Genomic DNA, 18,114 nt, shown 5'->3' with positions numbered 1-18,114 from the left:
GTCCTGAATTACAGCTAAGGGAGACAAGCAGGAGCCAGGCTGGAAGTTCAAATCCATTAATCAGCCCCTAATTCATTATTGTCAGTTGGGGCAGGGCAGGTGTTGTAACTAATTTTGCAACAATGAAAGCACTTAGCAAGTGCAAAAGATCACTAATCAGGAAGCACTAAGGAAGCAGGTGCCAGCTAAAAAAAATATTCTGTGACACATTAATCAGCCCCAAATTAATTCAGGTCACTTGAGGCAGGGAAGGTGTGCTTTGCTTTGCCACAATAATGTACACTGACTGGACAACCAGAGGGTGCTGTGATGAAACAGAGGGTGGCATGGGTGGGCCAGAGGGTGGCATGAGTAGTCAGAGAGTGGCAGTGGTGACAGAGAGTGGCAGTGATGAAGAAGAGTGTCCCAAACAGGCTGGACACGTAGAAACAACAAGTTCGCAAAACTTGCGACCCGACAGGTAAGTTCGCGTTTGCGAAATTGTACAAAACCCTCGCGAACTGGCAGAAACCGGCGCGAACACAAAAAAAAAAAATCAGCAAATTCGCGAGAATTCGCGGATTTTGCGGATTGCGAGTTCCCAAATCCACAAAATTCGTGAACGCGAGATTCGCAACATTCGCCCATGCTTAGTTTAGAGCCCAGAGAGGCTCAGGGGGCAATCATTTGGATCAGAGCCCCGAGAGGCTCTTGAGGGCCCAGTCAGTGGCGCAGAGCCTGCAAGGCTCCAACCTTGGCCCCAGCATTGTCTTACACAGCTGACCAGCACTTAGTGGGCAGCTGCCACGTTTAGGCCCCCCTGACTTCGGAACACAGGGTGTCCTAGCCCCTACGAGGCCAGTTGGCCTATGGACAGTCACAGGTGGTGACTTGTGTGAGTTCTGCACAATCGTGTTTTCCTGCACCTCTGAATGTATGTTATGCATCGTGTGTTTTCCTTCCCTACACCTCTGAATGTGTTGTGATGCATCATGTGTAATGTGCTTATACCCCTACAGGTATTGTGATACTTAGGTGGTTGTTTTTCTCCTAGTACAGGTGTTGCTAGTGAGGTCCTGGTGCCCTGCATGATATTCTCCTATGGTGGTTAGGGTTGCGTAGGTGGTACTTACCTGTTACCAGTAGTTACTGGTTGTGTGCTCAATTTTTTATATTTGATGCTACAAGTGTTCTATGTGCTAATTACTATTCCTACAAGTGCTAATTCTACCAAGTACTAAGTTCTAAAAGTGCCTATTCCTGACAGTGGTCCATGTGGCCCTGTCTTGTACATATCCCCTGTAAATTCTGCCTGTGCCTGTTGACACATTGTAAAGTGTGTGTTCTTATCTAATGTGTTTTGGTATAATACAAAGGCTATTTTTATATATAACCTTGTGTGGAGTTTCCTTTGTGGTGGGCCTTGGGTGTTGTTGCTGGGTGCGCGCGCAAACATTTAACCTACATAGCCTCCAAGTTTAGCCTTGCTGCTCACGTCACGTTACCTAGAGGGTGAACAGGGGTTATCTTGGCGTGTAACTCCCTTGCCCTGACTTGGGAATGGTGGTCTCTGACTGACTTTGGCGCAAGCCCTGGCCAGCCAGGGATCCCATTTCTAACATTGGTGGCAGGCGGTGAAGATCTGGATTTGTGTTTGCGTTGTACCGCAGTGGCAACTGGCCGCACTACAAAACTCTGCATTTTAAATGACCACATTTTGGGGATTATTGTTTTTTTGAAGTTCCATATTTTCTTCTCCTGAAGGTATCATTGTGTAATTGTGTCCAGTACATTTGTTCCCTGCCCCGCTCCCAGAGTTAGGTACCTGTGTCACGTGTGGTCAGGTTGAGGAATCAGGGGTGGTAGAAACTGCCTTACCAGTCCGAGGGGGGGGGGGGGTTGTGTGTGGATGAATGGTGTGTAGCACTAGACAAATGAGGGTGAGTTCTCTGGGATAGGGAGCTCGCTGAATTCTTTGTAAATATTTTGTACTCTTGCTTCAGCTCTGACAGTTAAGTCCCCTGTGTTGCACGTGTCTGTGAGCATCCTGCCAAGATGGAGTCTGCTTTTAATGTCTGGGGTCTGTTTATGCATGAGTTGAGAGAGTTTTGCGAAGAGAGAGACATTGCAGTCAATGAGTCAGACACCCAGTCCCAACTTAGGGGTAACCTAATCCAATGGCAGAAGGATGACTGGGAGCGTGTGCAAAGTGAGGAGAGGGCCCGGGTCTCATACCATGAGGGTGGTGGATCTGAGGGGAGCCCTGAAGAGTCTGAAGAGGAGGAAGAAAATTAAAGTACAGGGACGCCAGCAGAGAGTGAAGACCCAATAGATATGGAGTCCCTTGCTGGGTCCAGTGTCAGATGCAGCACCCCATCCCTTTCCCTGTCCCCAGATGAGTGGTTGGATAGGAGGGAAGAGAGGGAGCATCAGCTGGCTATGGAGAAGCTCAGATTAGAGCATGCCAGGGAGATAGCGCAGCTGGGTGTGCAGGAGAGGATGGCGGAGGCTGAGAGGGCCTTTGCCAGAGAGAGATTAGCTCAGGAGGGTAGATTGTCCCCTGACCGCAGTTTTAATTTTCTGGATTCCCCAGGGAGGGTTGAGTCCAGTGGTGGCAGCTATATAGGTTTCAGTGTAGGAAATCCCCTCCCCCAGAGTATGGTACCTGTTTCCCCAGAGGAGTACTTAAGGTTGAAATTCAGGGGCAGTAGGAAACTTTCTCACCAGTCTTGGGAGGAGTTTGTGACTGAATGTGATGGAGCCATGTTTAATTGGGTAAAGGTTCACACGAACGTTTGCTTTTACACACTGCTCAATATGATTCTCACAGAGCACCTGCTCAGTAATTGTTGGTGGCCGGAGTTGCGGGAACACCTGTTGCGGTTTGGATACTCTTGTCCTTGGGAGCTTGCAAAAGAAGCAGACCGCTGGGAAAGGGCCATAGGTTCTGCAGAATCCTTAGTGAGTGATTCCAACAGTAGTGGTTCAGGTACCTTCCAGCCCAGCGAGGTGGAAGAGGCTCCGAGTAGCCCAGCTAGGTCCCAGAGTAGCGAGAGGGGTGGAGGGGCTGACTACCTGGCTCAGTGGAGCAGGAGTCAGTGGGAGGCTGAGAGTCCCCAGATGCCCGAAGCCCTATCTCAGAACCTGGGTGGTTTCTTGAGGGAACACCAGGTTGGGGACCTAGGCTGTCCTGTTAGTCCATTTGAGGAGGATCGCCTAGTGTCTAGGCATCTGTAACTAGAGATCCAGGGGTTCTAGTGTCCGGCAGTGCTACTCCAGTTGGAGGGCACAGGAGTCCAAAGTGAGGAGTGATTGGGAGGTGAGTTCCCCAGTGGAAGAACCAGTGGGTCAGGGACTACCCAGTTGGGCTAGGTTCCCGTGTAGTGACCAGGGTGACACCACTTCTGTTCTGGGGGATCTTCGCGCACTGTCAGATGGACAGGGGATGGGAGATCTGCGCCAGACATACAGTCACACGACACATGAGTCATCTGTCAGCCTCAGGGGGATGGAGTGTGAATCCCCAGAAGTCCTGGAGTGCCAGGCAGTTATTCCTCCAAAGGTTCTAGACCAGAGGTTGGAAGGTCAGGTTCAGGATCCACCTGACCTGGAGGGAAGGACGACTGTAACCAGTGTCCTGACCGGTTCTTCTTCCAGAGGTACCGCCCAGGTTGGTAAGGAGCCGGACTCTGGAAGGGGGTGCAGAGTGTGGGAGAGCCCACCTCAGACCCCGGTGCAACCTGAGCGGTTAAACCCTGGGTTGGAATGGCGTTCTAGGTGTATCCCTCGCCAGAGGAGGAGGAACCTTAGAAGAAGCTGTAGGGGGAGGAGAGCCTTCCCTGAGACTCCTGGTCTGCCTGAGGGTGTAGACCCTAGGCTGGGGAACCAGTGGCAGTCTAGCCCTGTCTTGCAGACAGGAAGAGTGGAGAGTGGCTACTATGTGCCAGGGGTTACTAACCCCGCTCTGTGATTAGGCAGGAACCGGTGGCCTAGGGCCTGGTCCTGGCCAATAACAGCTGTGGAGTACCAGTGGGGTAGCCCAGTTAGTCCCTACAGTAGTTTTAGAAGGAACCCCAGGGGTTCACCATGGCGTAGAACAGGAGGGAGTCCCTGCAGTTGCGGGCCCGCGTCCGTGTTCTATCGCCCCAAGCAGGGAAGTCCATCCCGGTGGTGATTGGCCTCCCCTGCGTTTTGGCTGGAAGGGGGTTGTGTTGGACTTGGACCTTCTGGCAGGTTCACCCCTAAAAAGTTTTTGCTTATGAATGTGAATTGGTGGTAGTGATTTTTTAGTTTCTGCGCACTTTCACTGTGTCCCAGTGGAAAGTGCGTGTGCACTCTGAGTGCGTGGAGTAAGGTTGACCTGCCCTCCCATAGGAATGCATTAGGAATGTCTGTGTCCCTGGTAGTTCCTGATGCGTGAGGTGTGCAGGCTCGAGTTTGGTATGTGCGAACTCATGAGATTGAATGCTGTGCAATGATATGTGCGGCGTGTATGTGTCTAGTGTGGAAGTGCCACTTCTAGACATAGGTGTGCATGTGTAGTGAGTGTGCTGGCACATGATTGGCTGGAGCTGGCTGGTGGGCCTGGCTCCAGGAGTCTAGATGGGTCTGCCCGGTGGTGAGTGTTGAGATTAGCATGCTGATGGCTGGGGAGGAGTGCACCTGGGTCTTGAATAGGTCTGGGCTTTCCCCACACAATTCTGGCTCCGCCCCCTGTGGTGCGTCTAATGTCCCTAGCCCTGTCAGTGAATAGAGTGAGGGGCTGAGCACATCAAGAGTGCTCACAAACCATCTGCGACTGGTTTTTCCCCTCACCCTGAGCAAAGACAAAGGAATACTGTGTATAAAAAGGGGCTGTGTCCCCTTACAAACTGTTCTCTTCCAGGATCCTATCTGAGGGGGGCTGCTGCTGCTGCTGGGCGCCAGAAGGACCACCACTTGGACTGCCTCCCTGCCTGGAGGCCCAGTGAGATGGCTCTGGGTCCAGCCTTGCCCCCCCCAATCTTGCTACAGTCCTAGGAGGACTTTGTTCTGGACTTGCTGAAATTTTTGTGCCCTTCCAGCGCTTTATCTGGTCATTAGCGCTGGGGAGCGTTTTGCTTTTACTCCTTTATCCCTGCAGCGCCTGGAAGTGCGTGGTTTTCCTTGGCAGGAGCGCTGTGTGGCTGGCCCCTTGCTCGTGTTGTTTGGGGGGGAGAGCAGGTGCCTACCCTGCAAGTGACCCTGCAGATTGCTGATCTATGGCGCGGGTGCCCAACCCGCTTATCTGCCGTTTTTGTACCCCCCCAAGCGAGTGCCCACCTCGCATTTGTGCCGCTCGTGGCCCTTAGCTCTTTATTTAAATAAATGAGGGAGCCTACCCCTCGTTTGCCCGGGAGAATCGCCGCCGCCGGCCCGGGGATCCTCTGTGAGGTGCTATCCCGCCTCCCCACCCCAGGGCCGCGCTGCTATTGGCCGCAGCCGCGACCCCAGAAGCCAGGCAAACTGTGGCGTGACGAAGAAGAAAACTTTTTAGGGATTAAGACAAAGCGTTTGCACCACTATTTAAGTACCGTGGCTAGGTCCAAAATGAAAGTGCTAGAACCAGGAATGTAATCCCTATACAGACCCAACAAGGAAAGTAAGGAAACCCTACTTCCTTGGCTCACTAGACAGAGTCTCTTGTCTATGTACTTGTTGGGAAAACAGTCATGATAATGTTACATGTGTTTTAACAAAAAGCTGAGACATCATACAACTTAAATTGTGTATTTAACTCTGAAGGGTGCTGTCCATTTTTCAAAAACTGTGGCTTGACGTGGACCGGCCCACAAGCGAACCGAAAGTCCCCCCCTGCAGCCGCGGATCGAGAAGGAGCCCAGCGACTTGTCGTCGGCGAGGCTCTCACGAGGGAGAGAGCCCCGCCCGCTGCCCAGCAAAGAGAAAGAAGCCCGGAGAAGTGCCGCGGCGAGGCCCCTCTGAAGGAGAGAGAGAGCCCCGCCTTCTGAGGAAGCGCCCCGGCGAGAGCAGTCCCCGCCACAGCAGCCCGGTGAGTGTGGGGCGTCTTGGGCAGCATTTGGTCTAGAGCCCGAGAGGCTCCCAGGCATACTCACATTCTGAGTCCCCAGGAGGGGGACTCCAGCAAAGCGGGGCATACACGCCGAGTCCCCCGAGCGGGACTCCAACGACGCCGCATTTCTTTACTTGGAGCCCAGTGGGGCTCAGGGGGCAAAGTGGTACTACGAGCCGAGGGGGATCAGGGGCATTGGTGAAGAGCCCTGAGGGGCTCTTGAGGGCATTTGGTATTTAGCGCCCAGAGAGGCTCACAGCCCACATTGTGTTTAGAGCCCAGAGAGGCCCAGGGGGCAATCATGTAGTTCAGAGCCCCGAGAGGCTCTTGAGGGCCCAGTCAGTGGCGCAGAGCCTGCAAGGCTCCAACTTTGCCCCAGCATTGTATTTCACTTGTGCATATATCTTAAAATTACACATCAATTAGTATTAGAACTTTTTTTTTATATGTCAAATTTTATAAATATGAAAGCTTGCCTTGCCCCTACTAGCTGGTATGTTGCACTTTATAAAAACTCATAATACAATAAGAAAAATGTATTTGTAAAAGTAAAACAAATAAGATATTTAATATTGTTGAAGTGCACATCACTTCTTAATTGTCTGCTTTGTGTATTGGACTAGGAGACCCTGCGTTTTGCACCCTGCAGTCGTGCAGAAAACATTCTGGCTGAATCAGACGATGGATTACCAAGGTATGTAAGATCCATCCATGGCACGCACTGGCAGCGAGCGGTTCACTGGTAACCAACATGGGCAAGTCCAAAGCTAGGATAAACCTAACAGATCGTATTATAGTTGTGAATGGTTTTATCAATCCTGATGGAATCAGTGTTTATGGCAGTGGTGTAGCAAAGGTGCCATGACTCCTAATGCAAGTAATAACAAGCATTGGCAAAGCCAATCAGTCTCACGTGGGCTGCCAGCCTTTTTTTGGCTTTTCCCATTGCCCAAGCTAGTGTTTCTTTGTCATGGCTTTTCCATAACTTTATTGTCAGAAAGCTGCCAAAACCTCATCAATCTAAAAATAAATTGGCTAAAGGCAAAGTTACTTTTTTGGGCTGAAAAGCAGGCATTCTAGTTAGTCCCTGAGACTTAAGGGAACAACTTGATGTGTTGATGGGCTCCTTTTGAAAAGACAAGATGTCATCTCTCTCAGAGAAGTTAGCTATTGGCTGAAGTAGGCACGCCTATTGCCCGGGTGTATACTTTATTGGTTTGAAGAAAAATGTAAACAATACAATAACAAACCAATGGATGATGAGAAGCAGCAGAAAGCCCATATAAGTAAAAATACAATACATATCATTTTAGTAAAATCAAAAGGTCATGGATAACGCCAGTTCTAAATATGTGTACCCCGTGGTTGTGTAGGATAATACACCCGTAACTATAGTGCAGTGGGCCCCTCACCCCACGGGCCACACTGCCGTTGCACTTTAGATGGCTATATGTCTGATAATGCAGCCACTGTTAATAATGTTGTAGGCATGGCCAGCATTTCTTTAAGGTGAGATAAGACACTCGTAGAGTGACACCCAGTGGTGATGTTGAATTACTTCAAAAGGCCCCCCAAAAACTGCTGTGTATTTGTATGTGGACAGTACTCCAGGAGCCAAAAATGTTGTTTTGTCTGGAAGACAAACATCCTTGTAATGCTCATGCATGTTAAAAGGCGGAGCACATCAAGAAGACTTGTTTTACACAAATAGCCTACTTCCCATGTTTATTTACACACTTCACTTGGACATCAGTGTGCAAAAAAGACATCTAGGCTTACACATTCATTGACCCTTATGCTCAAAATTATAAAATTGGGATATTTATGGCTGTGAAACTTTATACAGCATAAAATGTTATAGTAACTATATTCTTCTGTGGTATTAACTTTAGGTTTGGGATTGGGAGAGTTGTACGCCCGGTGCATTGCCTTGCAAAATGCGAATGGTTCTGGATGTCTGTAGGAGACCGGTTTGCCCAGTGTGGCAATATCTCCAACCGCAGCACAAAACTAGTTTCTAGTTAGCCTTGACACTCACTTTCCAGTTCCAAAAACAAATCTCCACCAAGTCCAGTGACAAACTAGTTACCACTGGTCAACTGGCCTACTTCACAGGAAGAGTCCATGGGTGCCCTTTGGTGGTCATCCGGTTGACCAAACCGGGTGATCAGTCTTGACTCTGAAACTTTTGTAGAACAAAACAACCAAGTCTGGTTCTGGTGGGTCGCATTCACAACCACAGGACAAGCAGATTTGATAGGCTGCCAAGCCCTGCACTATGCAGACCTCAGTGGGCCAGTTTGTCTGTGTCCTTAGATTTCTGGCTGTGTTCCAAGCTGGTCTAAGGAGCTGCCTTGCCGCACACAACCTCCCCCCCCACACACACACACTTATTGGGCTCTCAATCAAATGACAATCAGCAGCAGTGGCACACCTGTCCCCTGTCCAGTTCAGACTAATCTAATCCTTCTCACTGAAACATCAACAGGTATGTCACCAAGCAGAGGTGGGAAGGGATGCTGTTTTGTACTTCAACATACTCGCAATGTACGCTAGTCTGTTCTTTACAGTAAAGGGCCCACTTTATGAGTGGACGGTTCAAGCTTTTTAAAAGTTTACACCAGTAACTGACGCAATTCATAGAAGAGAACGCCATCCTAGACCTGTCCCAATCCGGATTTCAAGGCAATCACAGCACTGAGACCGTCCCACTCGCCGCCACAGAGGACATACTATCCTTCGTGGACCAAGGCCACTCTGCAGTCCTTATTCTACTCGACCTATCAGCGGCTTTCAACACCGTCTCCCACAGCACGCTAATCATCAGACTACATGACAACAGCATACAAGGAACATCCCTGGACTGGATTCGATCATTCCTCACCGGGAGGAGCCAAAGGGTCAGACTACCACCCTGCCTCTCGGATCCGACGAAAATCACTTGCGAAGTCCCACAGGGGTCGTCTCTGAGCCCGACCCTCTTCAACATCTACATGGCCCCCCTTGCAGCCATCGTCGGACAACACGGCCTCAATATCGTATTCTACGCCGACCACACCCAGCTCATCCTCTCCCTCACCAAAGACCTCACCACCGCCAGACTCAACTTCCAAAAAAGAATGCAAGATGTTTCAGTCTGGATGACCAAGGGCTGCCTTAAACACAACACCGAGAAGACAGAAGTCCTTGTCCTTGGAACTACCCCCTCAGCATGGGACAACACTTGGTAGCTGGCAGCCCTCGGAAGCCCACCTACCCCCTCAGACCACGCCAAAAACTTTGGCATCGTGCTCATCTCTCACCATGAACAAACAGGTCAACGCCGTTGCCTCCAGCTGCTTCAACACCTTCTGCGCCCTCTGCAAGACCTTCAAATGGATCCCCCCTGACTCAAGGAAGACAGTCACCCATGCACTAATCACCAGCAGACTCAACAAGTCCCTACTCAGCAAACTCCAGACAATACAGAACACCGCCACTAGACTCGTCCTCGGCATCCCCCGGCACAAACACATCAGCCAACTCCTAAGAAGACTCCACTGGCTCCCCGTGGAGAAAAGAGTCACTTTCAAGATCCTCACTCACGCCTACAAATGCAACAATGGACTCAAAAGAATCAACTTTCTAATAACCAAAAGAAATCTCCGATCCTCCAACTTCGCACTGGCCGAAACCCTGCGCATTGACAGAACCAGAGCAGGCGCAAGATCTTTCTCTCACATTGCAGCCAAGACCTGGAATGAGCTACTATCAGATATCTGAACACCTTCAGGAAGACCCTGAAGACCTGGCTCTTTGGCTAACAGATCTGCGGACCCCCCACCCCTCAGCGCCTTGAGACACTCAGGGGTGAGTAGTGCACTTATTGATTGATGGATTGATTAAGTTAAGTTCGAAAACAGCATTTCCCTTGTGTAACTCATTAGCACTGGTTCCCTCTCATTGAATCCCAAGCTTACCATCATCTAAACTAGTTTGGTGACCTCTGATCAGACGTGTAAATGGAGCACACCCTGAATTTATGTCTTTTCCCCTCTGGTATCACAGCCCAGCCAGTTCTTTTTTAGATTCACTGAAGGTTATTCCTCTCGTATCTCCTACGGGGGCTCCTGGGTTCTCCCCTTTCCTCCTCCGCAGACTTCTGTGGGGGTTTGCAAAGAGAAACCAGCCCTCCTGCAGTGCTTTCCTGCAAAGAACAGGCAGGTTGTGTGCCTGCGGCTAGGAAAGTGTACAGAATCAACTACTACAGTATAAAGGAAACACATGCACTGAGAAATCAACATACCAGCAGTATCCAGCAGAGAAAAAGGCCAGGAGCCATGTGGAAAAGTGGATATTCTACAGTGGCACACAGATTTTGCTGGGTGGTTCTCTGTGCCAAATCAACAAGCCTTGGAGTCTAACCGGCACACTTGGAATCAATAAACATCTGGATAACAAAATGAACACACAAGAAGACGAAGGGGAACAGTGGAAGGCAGATACCCAGGCACAGGAAATGGCTATAAGCAAAAGCTGGACTAGGATAAGAGTCAAGGGCAGGACTGGCATACACAGAACAGGGATGGAAATCTGCACACTAGTCAGAACAGGAACAGTGAATGCAAGACAAGGAATCTGCATATGCAAAACAGGCCTGGGTGTATGCAGTCAGAACCGTGAACAAGGCAAACACAGGTACAAAGAGGCGGAATAAACAGGAGAGAGGCAATAGAAACACATAACTAATCAGAACAGGAACATGGAATCAAACAACAATGAAAACAGAAATCAGAAGAGAGGCCTGGGATATAGTAACAGGATCAAACAGAGTGCAAGGAGGCTCGGCTGCTAGGTCAGCTGTGAGCCGCTGCACTGAAGGCGCACCAGGCTGAGATAGCAAGAGGCTTAGGATGGAGCACAGGTGCAGGGAATCCACCAGGTGCAAGGAATCCACCAGGTGCAAGGAATCCACCAGGTGCAAGGTATCCACCAGTGAAAGGAATCCACCAGGTGCAAGGAATCCACAAGGGGCAAGGAATCCACCAGGTGCAAGGAATCCACCAGGTGCAAGGAATCCACCAGGTGCAAGGTATCCACAGGTGCAGGGACAGAGCCAGGTGCAAGGAATCCACCAGGTGCAAGGAATCCACCAGGGGCAAGGAATCCACCAGGTGCAAGGAATCCACCATGTGCAAGGAATCCACCAGGTGCAAGGTATCCACAGGTGCAGGGACAGAGCCAGGTGCAAGGAATCCACCAGGTGCAAGGAATCCATCATGTGCAAGGAATCCACCAGGTGCAAGGTATCCACAGGTGCAAGTAATCCACCAGGTGCAAGGAATCCACCAGGTGCAAGGAACCTGAGAACCACCAGTGAAGAGAAGGCAGAACTGGGACTTGAAAAGGGGAAGACCAGGGAAACCAGCAGACACATGACAGGACCGAAAGCCAGGAAAGGAGCACTGGTCAGAGCCAAAGTGTGAAAACTACAGAAGGCAGGATTAAAGATGTCAGAAAGGCAGGGGGATCCAGGAATCAAGAGAGAGACTAGAGCACCACCACCTGGCGTGGTCGGGGGAGAGTTCGAAGACAGAAAGGACTACAGGGACCGTGATGGTGGTGGGAAAACCTGGACTGGAAAATGAAGTGGAGATGGGAATGTGAGTTCTTTACGTATATATAATCCTATTCAGGGAAAATGGGGGACCCCAGTGGGACGTCATGAATGCCACAGAGTGGCCGGGTGTAAAATCGTGACACTGTGTTTCCAGGGTGAAGGAGGAACACGACTACACTTTTCATGGAGATGTAGAATAGGGAAATGGTTGGTCCACAGGTAAAAATATATTTTCTCTGGAAGAAGTTTTCTGTGTATTGTTTGCCCAGTAGATGATCTTTAAATATGTGTGGAGAAGACAGATTCCTAGATTCACGCCATTGACATCTAGCATTGGCAAAGCCATTAGGGTTAGCCTTTGGGACCTATTGGCATTGCCAATGGTTATAGCAATGAGGAGCAGCATTTGTGATGCTGTGCTGCATGACTAAAGAAACAAAGGCTTTTGGCATTGCCAGTTGCATCATCTTTTAGGCACGAACCTACAACATGACATAGACGCTTTTTTTGTTAAGGATCTGAGCTGCATAGGTAATTAAAAAGAAAAAATGCACAAAATCATTATTTTGTTTTTTTTAAGTTGGCGGGGAAAGCAACAATGGGGAAGAAACCTGTGGGCATGGGTGGGGGCCTAAAAGAACATGGGGGGGGGGGGGAAGGGGCAGTAGCAATCTGGAATTAAGGTTAGAGGCGTGGGATTTTAAAGCAGGTGAGTAGATGCAACATGGGGCAAAAGCAAAATGGGTCACAGATGGGGGAAGCCCTATCGGGCACTGGTGGAAGGATAAAATGGGTGAAAGAGAGCAGTGTGGAACAGGCGGAAAAAACACTTGGACAAAACAACAGTGCAGGGGCATGAGGAAGAAGCATATGGGTGAGAGGGAGGAAGACAAAATGTGGTAGCAGTTATAGAAGCACACAAGTATGACAGCAAGAAAACAGATACACTCTGGTAGAGTGCTTAAAGAAAAAGAAAAACGTAAAAAAGTGAGCAGTGGAAGGACAAAGTAATGTGTCCATGCTCCAGGGGTGGGACAAAGACAGGAAGAGGATTGAAAACCCACACAGCTAACAAATAAAAAGCAAGCAAATGATAGTGACAATCAACCCAACCAATGGTAAGCAATGTGCAGGCTCTACGCTCACTCTAAGAAAATAGTATGTCTTGCAACAGACAGCGCATATGCTGACTTAAGACGAGACCTAAAATGTGAGTGAGTTTCACTGTGAAGGTATAAAGAGTCTGACCCTACTGTGACACATAGCAGTGCAGAGCTGCAGATACTAAAGGTGTCCATTAGTTCAGTCTGGTTCTGTTGAATGTAAGGCAGGGTCAGTTAGTTGGACGTACAGCTTCATGTGCGCAAAAAGTGAGTGCCATGATAGCGCAGTGTGAGAATTCCATCTTCCTGAGGGTGAAAAATCAGCAGTTACTACACTGTGTAGCCATTTGTGTAAATTCTGGAGTTCAGAGACATAAAATGCCAACCCTCCCCTCTTCAGTGCAGAGAGTCTGAGTCCCGAATGATGGATATAAGGATTATTTTTCCAAAAGATAGTAAGTAGGGGTCCAAGTTGGGCCCTCAAATTATGAAGACAATAAATGTGAAAAAAACAGGCTCTCAGCCTTGTTTGACGTGGATCGGAATCTTATAGAAACGGATGTAAATGATGTGAATTAAACACAGTTGGTCAATCGCTGGGGGCAGGGCCAAGATTAAAATATATGTGGGTAGTCCCTTGTCTGTAATGAATACAGAAAGAGTAATTACTAAGGGTTCCAATCAGTTCAAGTGTTACTATTCATCACCCTGTTTGCTGACTGATTCTTCCTGAGAAGATGTGGGTCCATAGGGCACAAACGCACCTCACTGATGAGGCGCAACAAGACCAAAATCATTCTGGGGCTGCTCGTGTTCACACTCGGGTGGGACATGGTCCAGAACAGGCGTCTCCAACTACTGGACCACAAGCTACCAGTAGCTCTCAGGCTGCCACTGAGTAGCTCGCAGAAGGTAAATGCCGGTCAGAAGACTTGAGAATATACAGCTTCTCACTTTACAAGGCAGCTTTTTAAAACACTTGACAGGTTTCTGTGAGTGCTCAAACTCTGACAGTTAAGGATGATGCAGCCTAGTTTCTTCTGAAAAAAACTCTATTTACTTTTTTCCTCCTTTCTTTCCTGCTACTCCTTCCTTATCCTTCCCTTTTCCTTGCTTTCATTCTTTCTCTCCATTCTCAATTTAATGTATTCCCTCTTTCTTCCTTTTTCCATATCTTTTGATACTACTTCTTTATTTCCCTATGTCTTCCCTCTGTCTTTGTTGTCTACTCTTTTTTAAGTTTCGTTCTCTTTCTTTTTTCTTCTCTTTATTTCACTCTTGCTTTTCTCAACTTTTTTCTTTGTTTCTCATGTCTTCCTCTGTTTCCCTTTGTTTCCATTTTAATTTTTTTTCTTTTAACATTTTCCTTTTCTTCCATTCTTTTTATTTCTCCTCTTTTTCTCTGGATCTTTTTCTTTCTGTCTCTCCTTCTTTCTCTCAATAATTATTTCTTTTGTTCTTTCACTTTTTCTTTTTTCCTCCCATTTCCGTCTTCCTCCTGTCTCCATTTATTTTTCTCTACCCTAGTCCCCTTTTTTTTCTTGATTTCTCTCCTTCTCTACTTCCTTTCTTGTGTCCTATGCCTTTCGTTATCTGCTTTTTTCTATTCGTTCTTTCTTTCCCTCTTTTCTTTCAGTCTAATCTTCTTTCTCTGTCTTTAGCTTTTCTTCTCTCTCTCTGTTATTCTTTCCGTCTTGTTCTTTTTCTTGTTGTATTTACGTATTGTACTTTTCTTCTTCTTCTCGTTTCTTCCTCCACCATTGTGCTTGTCTTTCCTATTTTGTTTCTTTATTATTTTCTTATCTTCTTTTACTTTCTATATTTAACTCTTGTTTGCCATTCACTTCCTTCCATCCTTTTTTGGTTCTTTTTTCTCTTTCTCGTGCTTTCTTTCTCTTCTATTTCTCTGTTTTACTCGTCCTTCCTTCTTTTTCTACTACTTCCTTTGTCATGTTTTCTTTTTTCTTTTCCCTACTTTCATTTATCCCACTGTTTCATTTTTCTTCCTCTTTCAGTTTCTTCTAAGTTTCTCTTTCTTCCTTCATCTCCTTTCTTTTGCTCCTTTCTCTGTATGTGTGTGTTTCCTCATTCTTTCTCTCCTTTCTTTTGTGTGCTTTCTTTCCTTGTCTTTCTCTGTGTCTTTCCTTCTTATTTTCCAATCCTTCTCTCTCACCTTTTTTCTATCAAGCTGTCATTCTTTTCTTGCTTTGACTCTTTCTCTATTCATCTTCTTTCTCTGTGCTTTTTTCTATCACATTCTTTGCCTCTCTTTCTCTCTGTCTACTTCTCTCTCTTTCTTGTATGAGCTGTTTCAAGAGCAAAGGGACAAAACTGATTATTAGAGACCCCAAAAGTAAACCTTTGGCGATAACACTCCTGTGCAATTCATGCTTTATGCTGTCTTTGTTTAAGTTATTTGATCTCAGTGTATATTTATCATATTCCAAGTGTAGGCAGTAGCTGATGACGGGTTTCAATTATAAGAATTAGCTCCACTATTTTAAAGGTTGGAGACCCTGGCCTAGAGGTTTGGACTGGACTTTTCCTGTGGGGTGGGACTAAGCCTGATTTGCATATGGTTTGTAACTGTTGGCAAAAGCACAGACAGCAACAAAAATGAATGGAATGGAATATCCCTAAAGTTATTGCCAGTGTTTAGGATTAATTCAATCATTTCTATTTTTCAAATGTTACTGTCTGGAGCCAATATTGCAATATATTTCTCAGGTTTTCTGAAAATGCAAGCTGGCTTTCATATAAAAGTGAACAAAATGCATATAGAGCAAGTTGGAGACGTAACGCGTTGTTAATAACGCGCTACCAGGGTGATAAATACCAGAGCTAGCCTGCGATAATATAATTATCGCTAAGCACGGCCAGCGATCATTATCGCTGGCCGTTGATAATATGTCCCCTAGTCTTCTGGACTTTTTTGTTCTCATTGGGACTGACAAGAAAAGCCTGGCAGTCTCGAACAGAAAATAATTACCTCTTACCCCGTGTTTTGGGAAAGCTCTCGGGGTGTCAGGGCCATTAGTATTTTGTTTTACATAAACAAACTCCAGCTTTAGGAGTTTGGTTTTGTAAAACCAAAAATGTGCTTAGCGGCCACATGAAACATGGCGGCTTCCTAGCAAACCTTTGGTGCCTTCAGAGGCAACGAGGTGGCGGCTGCTCCTTTGAGGGCAAAAAGATCCAAGCCAGGCCAGAGGAAATCTCACAATATGGCAGGCGTGAGTATGAATTCATGAATTGCACATTTTGCAAATTTTTCCCAGGCTGCTAGCACTTTGAACATAGAACTGTAAATATATTTTTGATTGCTAATCCTGTACATTTTGTACACTGTTAAGGCCCTAAAAGATTGTTAGCATTGTTAATATGATTATGAAGATGTATTTACATGAAATTCTCATTTTTAATTGTAACTTTTTAAACTTGCTTTTAATAACTTGTGTTTGTGCGATTGAAAGTGGATCTGTAGCATACTTTTATGATTTTAAAATAATCGAATAAAGTGTTTTTGACTCTGACTCTGACTCTGAGTCTGCCAGGGTGGCAGAGGTAATGCCTTCTGAAACCCGGACAGACGGCAGGAAGGGTGACACCCTGACAGACAGGCAGGCCGACACTCTGACAGACGGGTAAGCAGCCCGACACCCAGTGGCGGCTCCTATGCTAAGGCGGAGGCGCATTGCCCTACTGCTTTTCAGCAGTGTAAGTAAAGGAAAAATGAAATGATAATAACTCGATGTAGTTATCAGTTTATATTTTCCTGCCGAGGCAGGTTGCGGAGTGGGGCTGGAGTGCTCTGGGTAGGAGTGGTGAGCACTCAGTAAGTGTGCATGCTGGTTGGGCCGGCCGTCTTGAGTTGGGCAAATAGTCATGCGCATTTAGCATGTTCTCTAGAGCCTGAGTGGAGAACATGCACAAGCTCATAATTCCCGTCTGATCCCCGAACCACAGCTCTCACATCAGTTACAACGCAGTTACAACGCTGCTAACAGTAGCGTTGTGATGTGCTTAGGGGAGGCTGTATACTTCCTGCTTCCGTTCCGGCCAGATGCGGAGAGACGACGGAGGAGAGTTGCAGTGACAGATACATTTATTTTTATGTTTCTACACCTTGTGCCCCGACACCAGAGATCTGTGCCAGCCGCCACTGCTTTCACCCTGACAGACGGGCAGACAGACAGGCTAACACTCTAACAGACAGGCAGGCAGTCCAACACCTTGACAGAAGGGCAGGAAGGTTGAAACCCTGATAGACGGGTAGGCAGTCTGGCACCCTGACAGCCGGGCAGGCGGACACCCTGACAGACAGGCAGGCAGGCCAACACCCCGACAGCCGGGCAGGCAGGTGGACACCCTGCCAGACAGGCAGGCAGGCCAACACCCCGACAGCCGGGCAGGCAGGTGGACACCCTGCCAGACAGGCAGGCAGGCCAACACCCGACAGCCGGGCAGGCAGGTGGACACCCTGACAGACAGGCAGGCAGGCCAACACCCCGACAGCCGGGCAGGCAGGTGGACACCCTGATAGACAGGCAGGCAGGCCAACACCCTGACACCCGGGCAGGCAGGCCTACACCCTGACAGACGGGCAGGCAGGTGGACACCCTGACAGACAGGCCAACACCCTGATAGCTGGGCAGGCAGTATGACACCCTGACAGATGGGCAGGAGGCCAATACCCTGATAGACAGGCAGGCAGGCTGACACCCTGAGAGATGGACAGGCAGGCCGACACCCTGGCAGGGAGGCGGATACCCTGATAGACGGGCAGGCAGGTCAACACCCTAAGAGACAGGCAGGCGGGGCGACACCCTGACAGACAGACAGGCAGGCCGACACCCTGATAGACGAACAGGCAGGCCTACACCCTGACAGACGGGCAGGCAGGCCGACACCCTGACAGACGAACAGGCAGGCCGACACCTTGACAGACGAACAGGCAGGCCGACACCTTGACAGACGAACAGGCAGGCAGGCCGCAGGCCAAACTGTAAATGGTGCCCGTAGTTGCTTTTCTGTACTTATTAATAGGTGCAACTTATTATCATACTTTAAGGTGCTCATTTAATCGCCCTCAGAAAAATGAAGGTTTCAGTCAGCCTTGCAGTAATTCACCCCTAAGTGCTGCACATTACATGCAGGCCTTTGCAGCGGTGCATAACCCATTGAGCTGTCTTAGCCGGCCTCGAGCTCATGGTCTGAAGATCACAACTGGGTTTCCGTGACAAATACATGATCCCACAGTGCTCTCTTCTTAGGAGTCAGTCTTGTGTCCTGCAAATAACAGTGCACTGCAGCAGGTACACGAACCACCCACGTAGCCTACCAGTGCCGGGTATCGACACTTGCAAGACAGAGACATCGCTCTG

At 48.3% G+C, this 18,114-nt stretch overlaps 1 protein-coding gene across 1 annotated transcript in view; it reads left to right on the top strand.

Annotated features, from left to right (window-relative positions):
- Nucleotides 1-6,655: 6,655 nt before the first annotated feature.
- Nucleotides 6,656-18,114, top strand: part of LOC147678706 (phospholipid scramblase family member 5-like) — a 40,292-nt gene continuing 28,833 nt past the window's right edge. Inside the window, exon 1 of the mRNA XM_086946629.1 lies at nucleotides 6,656-6,722. Within this exon, the coding sequence (XP_086802755.1) occupies nucleotides 6,710-6,722 (13 nt within the window). The 5' untranslated portion in view covers nucleotides 6,656-6,709. The remainder of the gene's footprint in view (nucleotides 6,723-18,114) is intronic.

Source organism: Lissotriton vulgaris, chromosome 12 (assembly GCF_964263255.1).
Source record: "Lissotriton vulgaris chromosome 12, aLisVul1.2, whole genome shotgun sequence".
Lineage (NCBI taxonomy): Eukaryota > Metazoa > Chordata > Amphibia > Caudata > Salamandridae > Lissotriton > Lissotriton vulgaris.
This window is presented reverse-complemented; position numbering and strand designations above follow the sequence as displayed.